The sequence below is a fragment of the Ascaphus truei genome, chromosome 5 (genome assembly GCF_040206685.1).
Source record: "Ascaphus truei isolate aAscTru1 chromosome 5, aAscTru1.hap1, whole genome shotgun sequence".
In the NCBI taxonomy this organism is placed as follows: domain Eukaryota; kingdom Metazoa; phylum Chordata; class Amphibia; order Anura; family Ascaphidae; genus Ascaphus; species Ascaphus truei.
In genome coordinates this window covers 190,004,072-190,016,381 of record NC_134487.1, presented here as the reverse complement: position 1 = coordinate 190,016,381, position 12,310 = coordinate 190,004,072, and the positions used below count along the sequence as shown (strand labels likewise).

At 54.3% G+C, this 12,310-nt stretch overlaps 1 protein-coding gene across 1 annotated transcript in view; it reads right to left on the bottom strand.

Moving 5' to 3' along the window:
* Window positions 1-1,083: 1,083 nt before the first annotated feature.
* The window catches only part of FHIP2B (FHF complex subunit HOOK interacting protein 2B), a gene marked incomplete at its 3' end in the record, with an annotated part of 113,883 nt that continues 102,656 nt past the window's right edge, over window positions 1,084-12,310 (bottom strand). The window contains exons 12-14 of the mRNA XM_075599140.1: window positions 3,518-3,634; window positions 1,347-1,425; window positions 1,084-1,239 (exon numbers count right to left, since the gene is read on the bottom strand). Coding sequence (XP_075455255.1) covers window positions 1,084-1,239; window positions 1,347-1,425; window positions 3,518-3,634 — 352 coding nt within the window. The remainder of the gene's footprint in view (window positions 1,240-1,346; window positions 1,426-3,517; window positions 3,635-12,310) is intronic.

Here is a 12,310-nt window from a genome sequence, read left to right as displayed (position 1 = left end):
GGACAGTGTGTGTGAGGGAGAGGGACAGTGTATGTGTGAGGGAGGGGACAGTGTGTGTGAGGGAGAGGGACAGTGTATGTGTGAGGGAGGGGACAGTGTGTGTGAGGGAGAGGGACAGTGTTTGTGTGAGGGAGGGGACAGTGTGTGTGTGAGGGAGGGGGACAGTGTATGTGTGAGGGAGGGGATAGTGTGTTAGGGAGGGGGACAGTGTATGTGTGAGGGATGGGGACAGTGTGTGTGAGGGAGAGGGACAGTGTGTGTGTGAGGGAGGGGGACAGTGTATGTGTGAGGGAGGGGACAGTGTGTGTGAGGGAGAGGGACAGTGTATGTGTGAGGGAGGGGACAGTGTGTGTGAGGGAGAGGGACAGTGTTTGTGTGAGGGAGGGGGACAGTGTATGTGTGAGGGAGGGGATAGTGTGTGAGGGAGAGGGACAGTGTATGTGTGAGGGAGGGGACAGTGTGTGTGAGGGAGAGGGACAGTGTATGTGTGAGGGAGGGGACAGTGTGTGTGAGGGAGAGGGACAGTGTATGTGTGAGGGAGGGGACAGTGTGTGTGAGGGAGAGGGACAGTGTATGTGTGAGGGAGGGGACAGTGTGTGTGAGGGAGAGGGACAGTGTTTGTGTGAGGGAGGGGACAGTGTGTGTGTGAGGGAGGGGGACAGTGTATGTGTGAGGGAGGGGATAGTGTGTTAGGGAGGGGGACAGTGTATGTGTGAGGGATGGGGACAGTGTGTGTGAGGGAGAGGGACAGTGTGTGTGTGAGGGAGGGGGACAGTGTATGTGTGAGGGAGGGGACAGTGTGTGTGAGGGAGAGGGACAGTGTATGTGTGAGGGAGGGGACAGTGTGTGTGAGGGAGAGGGACAGTGTTTGTGTGAGGGAGGGGGACAGTGTATGTGTGAGGGAGGGGATAGTGTGTTAGGGAGGGGGACAGTGTATGTGTGATGGATGGGGACAGTGTGTGTGTGTGATGGATGGGGACAGTGTGTGTTGGATGGGGACAGTGTGTGTGATGGATGGGGACAGTGTGTGTGAGAGGGAGGGGACAGTGTATGTGTGTGTGTCTCAGTGTCAAGTAGAATTGGGGTGGTCAGTACCTGGTCCAGGATTTCCCCCAGTCGGTCAAGTAGGACACCCAGGAAGTGACCTTCATAAAATTCCTGCCCGCAGAGTCCCTGGCCCAGTGGCCGCGGGGATACGGGCCAGTCCCAGTGTGATGCCACATGGCAGCAATCCTGGAACTGTGGGGAGAGGGACTGCATCAGCACACATCTCCAGCACAGCAGACATGTGTCACCATAGAAGGGTGTCACACAGCACAGAGTTAGCTCGTGTGGCGATGTCTTACCTGCACGAGAGCGTCCTGTAAGTAGGTGTCATATCCAGAGTCTGATGATTTCATCTCTTCAGGGACCAGGGACAAGAAACTGAGAGAAAGTGTGTGTGAGAGAGAGTGAGAGATGAAGAGGGAGAGAGAAAGAAAGAGAGGGGATAGGGAGAGGGGTGGAGAGCAAGAGAGAGGGAGGTGAAGAGGGAGAGATGGTGAAAGAGAGAGCGTTAAGGGGAAATCAAGTAAAAGAAAGAGTGAGAGAGTGACAGAGGGGGAGAGAAACACCAGATTTACTAATCCAGAGATTGCAAACTTGTGGGGCAATGAGATCTCCTCTTTCCACCTCCCTCTTTATCTCCTCCCCCCCCCTCCCTCACCAACTCTCTCTTCCCCCCTCCTTATCTCCTTTCTCTCCTCCATCAACTACCCTCTCAGTCCCCATTCACTGCCTCTCTCCCCATCACCTCTGTCGCTCTCCTTCTTCACCTCATTTCTCTCACCTTCCTCACTTCCTTTTCTCACCTCACCTGCCGTCTCGCCCCGACTTCCCCTCTCTCACCCACACCTCCCCTCTTTCCCCCACACCTCCCCTCTTTCCCCCACACCTCCCCTCTTTCCCCCACACCTCCCCTCTTTCCCCCACACCTCCCCTCTTTCCCCCACACCTCCCCTCTTTCCCCCACAACGCGTCCCCCTCTTTCCCCCACACCTCCCCTCTCTCCCCCACACCTCCCCTCTTTCCCCCACACCTCCCCTCTTTCCCCCACACCTCCCCTCTCTCCCCCACACCTCCCCTCTCTCCCCACACCTCCCTCTTTCCCCCACACCTCCCCTCTTTCCCCCACAAGTCCCCTCTCTCACCCACACCTCCCCTCTTTCCCCCACACCTCCCCTCTTTCCCCCACACCTCCCCTTTTTCCCCCACACCTCCCCTCTTTCCCCCACACCTCCCCTCTTTCCCCCACACCTCCGCTCTTTCCCCCACACCTCCCCTCTTTCCCCCACACCTCCCCTCTTTCCCCCACACCTCCCCTCTTTCCCCCACACCTCCCCTCTTTCCCCCACACCTCCCCTCTTTTCCCCACACCTCCCCTCTTTCCCCCACACCTCCACTCTTTCCCCCACACCTCCCCTCTTTCCCCCACACCTCCCCTCTTTCCCCCACACCTCCACTCTTTCCCCCACACCTCCCCTCTCTCACCCACACCTCCCCTCTCTCACCCACACCTCCGCTCTCTCACCCACACCTCCGCTCTTTCCCCCACACCTCCCCTCTCTCCCCCACATCTCCCCTCTTTCCCCCACACCTCCACTCTTTCCCCCACACCTCCCCTCTTTCCCCCACACCTCCCCTCTTTCCCCCACACCTCCACTCTTTCCCCCACACCTCCCCTCTTTCCCCCACACCTCCCCTCTTTCCCCCACACCTCCCCTCTCTCCCCCACACCTCCCCTCTTTCCCCCACACCTCCCCTCTTTCCCCCACACCTCCCCTCTCTCCCCCACACCTCCCCTCTTTCCCCCACACCTCCCCTCTTTCCCCCACACCTCCCCTCTCTCACCCACACCTCCCCTCTTTCCCCCACACCTCCCCTCTTTCCCCCACACCTCCCCTCTCTCACCCACACCTCCCCTCTTTCCCCCACACCTCCACTCTTTCCCCCACACCTCCCCTCTTTCCCCCACACCTCCCCTCTCTCACCCACACCTCCTCTCTTTCCCCCACACCTCCCCTCTTTCCCCCACACCTCCCCTCTTTCCCCCACACCTCCCCCTCTTTCCCCCACACCTCCCTTCTGTTCCACCCTCACTCTAAACTCCTCTTTCCCCCACACATCCCCTCTTACCCCCTCACCTCCCCTCTTTCCCCCACACCTCCCCTCTTTCCCCCTCGCCTCCCCTCTTTCCCCCTCACCTCCCCTCTTTCCCCCTCACCTCCCCTCTTTCCCCCCTCACCTCCCCTCTTTCCCCCACACCTCCCCTCTTTCCCCCTCACCTCCCCTCTTTCCCCCACACCTCCCCTCTTTCCCCCTCACCTCCCCTCTGTTCCACCCTCACTCTAAACTCCTTTCCCCCACTTGCCTCCTCTTTGTCTCCTCCCTATTTCCTATTTCCTCTCTCTTCCCCTCACCTCTTCCCCTCTCTCTCCCTATCTCCAACTTCCCCAACTCTCTTCCCCCTCACCCTTACCTCCTCACACTCCCCTCTCTCCCCAGAGGCTCCAATCCCCGTGCTGGGTTTCTCTCTGTTTGGCGAAACCCGGTGTCAGGGAACCCGTCTGTGAAGTAGGGATCTTCCTCCAGCTCACTGCGGGAGACAGATAGCTGTGTGTGTGAGACAGATAGCTGTGTGTGATAAATAGCTGTGTATGTGTGTGAGGGGGGGGCAGTGTGTGTGTGAGGGATGGGGATAGTGTGTGTGTGAGGGAGGGGACAGTGTGTGTGTGAGGGAGGGGGCAGTGTGTGTGTGTGTGTGTGTGTGTGTGTGTGTGTGTGTGTGTGTGTGTGTGTGTGTGTGTGAGGGCAGTGTGTGTGTGAGGGAGGGAGACAGTGTGTGTGTGAGGGAGGGGACAGTGTGTGTGTGAGGGAGGGGGACAGTGTGTGTGTGAGGGAGGGGGCAGTGTGTGTGGGGGAGGGGGACAGTGTGTGTGTGAGGGAGGGGACAGTGTGTGTGTGAGGGAGGGGGACAGTGTGTGTGAGGGAGGGGGACAGTGTGTGTGAGGGAGGGGGACAGTGTGTGTGTGAGGGAGGGGGACAGTGTGTGTGTGTGTGTGTGTGTGTGTGTGTGTGTGTGTGTGTGTGTGTGTGTGTGTGTGTGTGTTTGTGTGTGGCGAGGGGGACAGTGTGTGTGAGGGAGGGGGCAGTGTGTGTGTGTGTGTGTGTGTGTGTGTGTGTGTGTGTTTGTGTGTGGCGAGGGGGACAGTGTGTGTGAGGGAGGGGGACAGTGTGTGTGAGGGAGGGGGACAGTGTGTGTGAGGGAGGGGGACAGTGTGTGTGAGGGAGGGGGACAGTGTGTGTGTGAGGGAGGGGGACAGTGTGGGTGTGAGGGAGGGGGACAGTGTGGGTGTGTGTGTATGATGGGGACAGTGTGAGTGTGTGGGGGGGATGGACAGTGTGTGTGTGTGAGGGAGGGGGACAGTGTGTGTGTGAGGGTGGGGGACTGTGTGTGTGTGTGTGTGTGTATGATGGGGACAATGTGAGTGTGTGTGGGGGGACGGACAGTGTGTGTGTGTGTGTGTGTGTGTGTGTGTGTGTGTGTGTGTGTGTGTGTGTGTGTGTGTGTGTGTGTGTGTGTGTGTGTGTGTATGTGTGTATGTGTGTGTGTGTGTAAGCTGTGTATATTTGTAACAGGTAGCTGTATGTAAATGAGAGATAGCTGTGTGTGATAGATAGCTCTGTATTTGTGTGTGTCTGTGACAGGAAGCTGTGTGTGAGTGTGACAGATAGCTGTATGTCTATGAGAGATAGCTGTGTGTGATAGATAGCTCTGTATTTGTGTGTGTCTGTGACAGGAAGCTGTGTGTGAGTGTGACGGATAGCTGTATGTCTATGAGAGATAGCTGTGTGTGATAGATAGCCATGTATTTGTGTGTGTCTGTGACAGGAAGCTGTGTGTGAGTGTGACAGATAGCTGTATGTCTATGAGAGATAGCTGTGTGTGATAGATAGCTCTGTATTTGTGTGTGTCTGTGACAGGAAGCTGTGTGTGAGTGTGACAGATAGCTGTATGTCTATGAGAGATAGCTGTGTGTGATAGATAGCTCTGTATTTGTGTGTGTCTGTGACAGGAAGCTGTGTGTGAGTGTGACAGATAGCTGTATGTCTATGAGAGATAGCTGTGTGTGATAGATAGCTCTGTATTTGTGTGTGTCTGTGACAGGAAGCTGTGTGTGAGTGTGACGGATAGCTGTATGTCTATGAGAGATTGCTGTGTGTGATAGATAGCCATGTATTTGTGTGTGTCTGTGACAGGAAGCTGTGTGTGAGTGTGACAGATAGCTGTATGTCTATGAGAAATAGCTGTGTGTGATAGATAGCCATGTATTTGTATGTGTCTGTGACAGGAAGCTGTGTGTGAGTGTGACAGATAGCTGTATGTCTATGAGAGACAGCTGTGTGTGATAGATAGCCATGTATTTGTGTGTGTCTGTGACAGGAAGCTGTGTGTGAGTGTGACAGATAGCTGTATGTCTATGAGAGATAGCTGTGTGTGATAGATAGCCATGTATTTGTGTGTGTCTGTGACAGGAAGCTGTGTGTGAGTGTGACAGATAGCTGTATGTCTATGAGAGATAGCTGTGTGTGATAGATAGCCATGTATTTGTGTGTGTCTGTGACAGGAAGCTGTGTGTGTTTGAGAAAAATGTATATTTTTATAGTTCCAACCAGTTACGCAGCGTTGTATAATTTTACAGCATTACAATACAATTACAAAGCTGGATACCCCGACATCCAAAACCTGCGCCAAACTCTGTGTACTTTATAGGAACAAATCCTCACTGAGCCCGCTGGTCAGAAAGCGCAGGGCACAGCAGGTGCTAATGCCAATTATAGACTATGGGGACATAGTATGGTACAGCACCCCAAACTCACCTTAAACTAAAACCCTCTACAGCTCAATATAACACTCTGTCCTGCAATGTAACTACAACACACAGCACTGCCAAATGCTCCAAGACCTAGATTGGCCAGCACTTGAGTCCAGACGCAAAGTACATTTTTCCTGTCTTGCCTTCGAATACTTTCTGGGGAAGCTACCCATCTATCTGAACAAGCTCCTCACCCCTACCACATGCAGCACTTATCTTCTGTGATCTGACTCCAAAAGACTGTTCGCGGTCTTAAAGTTCAACAAAGTATCCGGCCGCTCCTCCTTCTCTTACCGTGCACCTCACAACTGGAACAACCTACCAGAGACCCTCAAAGCCGCCACCAGTCTTATTTCTTTCAAAACTACAGCTGTCTCGCATTGATACTTGAAGCCAAACAAATTAATAAGGTCACCAAGGCAGATAGATCAACTAAAGGAACGATGTGAGGTAGGAAGAAACCCATGAGACAGTGGGGAGTGTGGAGGGAGTAATGTCCCTGGGATTTAGCAATGTGTAGTGAGCAGTGTGAAAACCTGATTGGAGAAGGTCTGGTAGCTGAGGAAAGTAACATACAGGAACATACAAACCGTTCCAGAAGATTATAGGCAAAAGGCAGGAGAGAGACAGGGAGACTGTTAGATGGGGTAGTGGCATCAAGGGTGTTTGTCATGAGAATAGGTCGCACAACCGCAATGTTTAAACGGGGAAGGGAATACAGTATACCAATGGAAGAGTTGAAAATGTGAGTAAGTACAGGGAGGAGAGGGAAAGGAGAAGAGTAACTGAGATACGTCTTCCTCTGTTACAGGAGAGAAATCATCTCGAGTAGATGAAGGGGACTCAGGAGACAAAGTGTAGAGGAAGGCACGCAGTGGGTCTCTCGTGTGATATCGTGTACCTTTCTTTAAAGTAGTCAGCAAAAGTTGGGGGAGAGATAAAGGGGGAGAGACAGTTAGTAGATGGTTTAAGGGGAGTGTTATAACACAGAGAAAAGATGCTGTGAGTTAGATCTGTGAGTGCTTATGAGTGTAGAGAAATAACTTTGCTTGGCTAAAAATAGTGCTGAGTTGAGTGAGAGGCCTCCTCCATAGACGCTCAGAGGAGCGAGTGCGGGAGCATAGACCGCGTGTCAGAGTATTGAGCCAGCGTTAAAGGTTAGAGGCCCGTAGAAAAGGGGAGCAGGCAGGTCCAGGCACATGGAAAGGATAGAGTTGTAGGTGGGGACAAGAACGTTGGCGTCAGAGAAGAACAGAGAAGAGAGTTTACAGCCGAGGCCGGATTCAGAGCTTGATTATCCATGGTCCACACGTCTCTGGAATAATGGGGGGAGACAGGTGTAGCAGAGGATGATTTGGAGACAGCAAAGGCGAATAGGTGATGGTCAGAGAGCAGAAAAGGGGAGATAGAAAAGTCAGAACTAGAATAGTTTTTAGTAAAGACAAGGTCTAAGAAGAGGCTGTCATTATGGGTCCATGGTCAGGAAGGGAGGGAGAGAAAATGGGAAGCCCAGTAGACAGACGAGTCATCAATATGACAATTAAAGTCTCCTAGGAGGAGGGTTGGAGAGTCACAGGAGAGAAAGAAGGACAGCCAGGATTCAAAGTCACAGAGAAAAGGGAAAGAGTAAAAAAAACGGAAAGCATGGAACTCAAAGGGTGGGAAGGACGGAGAAGCAGGAACAGATCATTCCTGGAAATGGCAGTGGAGGGAGAGAAGAAATCGACCATGCAGGCGAGAAGGATGAGAGAAGGAAAGGCCACCATAGGGGAGTGCAGAGCCAAGATTCTGTCAGATCAAAGACATTTAGGGAGCGAGAGAGGAAGGGGCGATGCAGTGAGTACTTGTTACAGAGGGAGCGAGAGAGGAAGGGGCGATGCAGTGAGTACTTGTTACAGAGGGAGCGAGAGAGGAAGGGGCGGTGCAGTGAGTACTTGTTACAGAGGGAGCGAGAGAGGAAGGGGCGATGCAGTGAGTACTTGTTACAGAGGGAGCGAGAGAGGAAGGGGCGATGCAGTGAGTACTTGTTACAGAGGGAGCGAGAGAGGAAGGGGCGATGCAGTGAGTACTTGTTACAGAGGGAGCGAGAGAGGAAGGGGCGATGCAGTGAGTACTTGTTACAGAGGGAGCGAGAGAGGAAGGGGCGATGCAGTGAGTACTTGTTACAGAGGGAGCGAGAGAGGAAGGGGCGATGCAGTGAGTACTTGTTACAGAGGGAGCGAGAGAGGAAGGGGCGATGCAGTGAGTACTTGTTACAGAGGGAGCGAGAGAGGAAGGGGCGATGCAGTGAGTACTTGTTACAGAGGGAGCGAGAGAGGAAGGGGCGATGCAGTGAGTACTTGTTACAGAGGGAGCGAGAGAGGAAGGGGCGATGCAGTGAGTACTTGTTACAGAGGGAGCGAGAGAGGAAGGGGCGATGCAGTGAGTACTTGTTACAGAGGGAGCGAGAGAGGAAGGGGCGATGCAGTGAGTACTTGTTACAGAGGGAGCGAGAGAGGAAGGGGCGATGCAGTGAGTACTTGTTACAGAGGGAGCGAGAGAGGAAGGGGCGATGCAGTGAGTACTTGTTACAGAGGGAGCGAGAGAGGAAGGGGCGATGCAGTGAGTACTTGTTACAGAGGGAGCGAGAGAGGAAGGGGCGATGCAGTGAGTACTTGTTACAGAGGGAGCGAGAGAGGAAGGGGCGATGCAGTGAGTACTTGTTACAGAGGGAGCGAGAGAGGAAGGGGCGATGCAGTGAGTACTTGTTACAGAGGGAGCGAGAGAGGAAGGGGCGGTGCAGTGAGTACTTGTTACAGAGGGAGCGAGAGAGGAAGGGGCGATGCAGTGAGTACTTGTTACAGAGGGAGCGAGAGAGGAAGGGGCGGTGCAGTGAGTACTTGTTACAGAGGGAGCGAGAGAGGAAGGGGCGATGCAGTGAGTACTTGTTACAGAGGGAGCGAGAGAGGAAGGGGCGATGCAGTGAGTACTTGTTACAGAGGGAGCGAGAGAGGAAGGGGCGATGCAGTGAGTACTTGTTACAGAGGGAGCGAGAGAGGAAGGGGCGATGCAGTGAGTACTTGTTACAGAGGGAGCGAGAGAGGAAGGGGCGATGCAGTGAGTACTTGTTACAGAGGGAGCGAGAGAGGAAGGGGCGATGCAGTGAGTACTTGTTACAGAGGGAGCGAGAGAGGAAGGGGCGATGCAGTGAGTACTTGTTACAGAGGGAGCGAGGAGGAAGGGGCGGTGCAGTGAGTACTTGTTACAGAGGGAGCGAGAGAGGAAGGGGCGATGCAGTGAGTACTTGTTACAGAGGGAGCGAGAGAGGAAGGGGCGATGCAGTGAGTACTTGTTACAGAGGGAGCGATAGAGGAAGGGGCGATGCAGTGAGTACTTGTTACAGAGGGAGCGAGAGAGGAAGGGGCGATGCAGTGAGTACTTGTTACAGAGGGAGCGAGAGAGGAAGGGGCGGTGCAGTGAGTACTTGTTACAGAGGGAGCGAGAGAGGAAGGGGCGATGCAGTGAGTACTTGTTACAGAGGGAGCGAGAGAGGAAGGGGCGATGCAGTGAGTACTTGTTACAGAGGGAGCGAGAGAGGAAGGGGCGATGCAGTGAGTACTTGTTACAGAGGGAGCGAGAGAGGAAGGGGCGATGCAGTGAGTACTTGTTACAGAGGGAGCGAGAGAGGAAGGGGCGATGCAGTGAGTACTTGTTACAGAGGGAGCGAGAGAGGAAGGGGCGATGCAGTGAGTACTTGTTACAGAGGGAGCGAGAGAGGAAGGGGCGATGCAGTGAGTACTTGTTACAGAGGGAGCGAGAGAGGAAGGGGCGATGCAGTGAGTACTTGTTACAGAGGGAGCGAGAGAGGAAGGGGCGATGCAGTGAGTACTTGTTACAGAGGGAGCGAGAGAGGAAGGGGCGATGCAGTGAGTACTTGTTACAGAGGGAGCGAGAGAGGAAGGGGCGATGCAGTGAGTACTTGTTACAGAGGGAGCGAGAGAGGAAGGGGCGATGCAGTGAGTACTTGTTACAGAGGGAGCGAGAGAGGAAGGGGCGATGCAGTGAGTACTTGTTACAGAGGGAGCGAGAGAGGAAGGGGCGATGCAGTGAGTACTTGTTACAGAGGGAGCGAGAGAGGAAGGGGCGGTGCAGTGAGTACTTGTTACAGAGGGAGCGAGAGAGGAAGGGGCGATGCAGTGAGTACTTGTTACAGAGGGAGCGAGAGAGGAAGGGGCGGTGCAGTGAGTACTTGTTACAGAGGGAGCGAGAGAGGAAGGGGCGATGCAGTGAGTACTTGTTACAGAGGGAGCGAGAGAGGAAGGGGCGATGCAGTGAGTACTTGTTACAGAGGGAGCGAGAGAGGAAGGGGCGATGCAGTGAGTACTTGTTACAGAGGGAGCGAGAGAGGAAGGGGCGATGCAGTGAGTACTTGTTACAGAGGGAGCGAGAGAGGAAGGGGCGATGCAGTGAGTACTTGTTACAGAGGGAGCGAGAGAGGAAGGGGCGATGCAGTGAGTACTTGTTACAGAGGGAGCGAGAGAGGAAGGGGCGATGCAGTGAGTACTTGTTACAGAGGGAGCGAGAGAGGAAGGGGCGATGCAGTGAGTACTTGTTACAGAGGGAGCGAGGGAGGAAGGGGCGGTGCAGTGAGTACTTGTTACAGAGGGAGCGAGGGAGGAAGGGGCGGTGCAGTGAGTACTTGTTACAGAGGGAGCGAGGGAGGAAGGGCGATGCAGTGAGTACTTGTTACAGAGGGAGCGAGAGAGGAAGGGGCGATGCAGTGAGTACTTCTTACAGAGGGAGCGAGAGAGGAAGGGGCGATGCAGTGAGTACTTGTTACAGAGGGAGCGAGAGAGGAAGGGGCGATGCAGTGAGTACTTGTTACAGAGGGAGCGAGAGAGGAAGGGGCGATGCAGTGAGTACTTGTTACAGAGGGAGCGATAGAGGAAGGGGCGATGCAGTGAGTACTTGTTACAGAGGGAGCGAGAGAGGAAGGGGCGATGCAGTGAGTACTTGTTACAGAGGGAGCGAGAGAGGAAGGGGCGGTGCAGTGAGTACTTGTTACAGAGGGAGCGAGAGAGGAAGGGGCGATGCAGTGAGTACTTGTTACAGAGGGAGCGAGAGAGGAAGGGGCGATGCAGTGAGTACTTGTTACAGAGGGAGCGAGAGAGGAAGGGGCGGTGCAGTGAGTACTTGTTACAGAGGGAGCGAGAGAGGAAGGGGCGATGCAGTGAGTACTTGTTACAGAGGGAGCGAGAGAGGAAGGGGCGATGCAGTGAGTACTTGTTACAGAGGGAGCGAGAGAGGAAGGGGCGATGCAGTGAGTACTTGTTACAGAGGGAGCGAGAGAGGAAGGGGCGATGCAGTGAGTACTTGTTACAGAGGGAGCGAGAGAGGAAGGGGCGATGCAGTGAGTACTTGTTACAGAGGGAGCGAGAGAGGAAGGGGCGATGCAGTGAGTACTTGTTACAGAGGGAGCGAGGGAGGAAGGGGCGGTGCAGTGAGTACTTGTTACAGAGGGAGCGAGGGAGGAAGGGGCGATGCAGTGAGTACTTGTTACAGAGGGAGCGAGAAAGGAAGGGGCGATGCAGTGAGTACTTGTTACAGAGGGAGCGAGAGAGGAAGGGGCGATGCAGTGAGTACTTGTTACAGAGGGAGCGAGAGAGGAAGGGGCGATGCAGTGAGTACTTGTTACAGAGGGAGCGAGAGAGGAAGGGGCGATGCAGTGAGTACTTGTTACAGAGGGAGCGAGAGAGGAAGGGGCGATGCAGTGAGTACTTGTTACAGAGGGAGCGAGAGAGGAAGGGGCGGTGCAGTGAGTACTTGTTACAGAGGGAGCGAGGGAGGAAGGGGCGATGCAGTGAGTACTTGTTACAGAGGGAGCGAGAGAGGAAGGGGCGATGCAGTGAGTACTTGTTACAGAGGGAGCGAGAGAGGAAGGGGCGATGCAGTGAGTACTTGTTACAGAGGGAGCGAGAGAGGAAGGGGCGATGCAGTGAGTACTTGTTACAGAGGGAGCGAGAGAGGAAGGGGCGATGCAGTGAGTACTTGTTACAGAGGGAGCGAGAGAGGAAGGGGCGATGCAGTGAGTACTTGTTACAGAGTGAGCGAGAGAGGAAGGGGCGATGCAGTGAGTACTTGTTACAGAGGGAGCGAGAGAGGAAGGGGCGATGCAGTGAATACTTGTTACAGAGGGAGCGAGAGAGGAAGGGGCGATGCAGTGAGTACTTGTTACAGAGGGAGCGAGAGAGGAAGGGGCGATGCAGTGAGTACTTGTTACAGAGGGAGCGAGAGAGGAAGGGGCGATGCAGTGAGTACTTGTTACAGAGGGAGCGAGAGAGGAAGGGGCGATGCAGTGAGTACTTGTTACAGAGGGAGCGAGAGAGGAAGGGGCGATGCAGTGAGTACTTGTTACA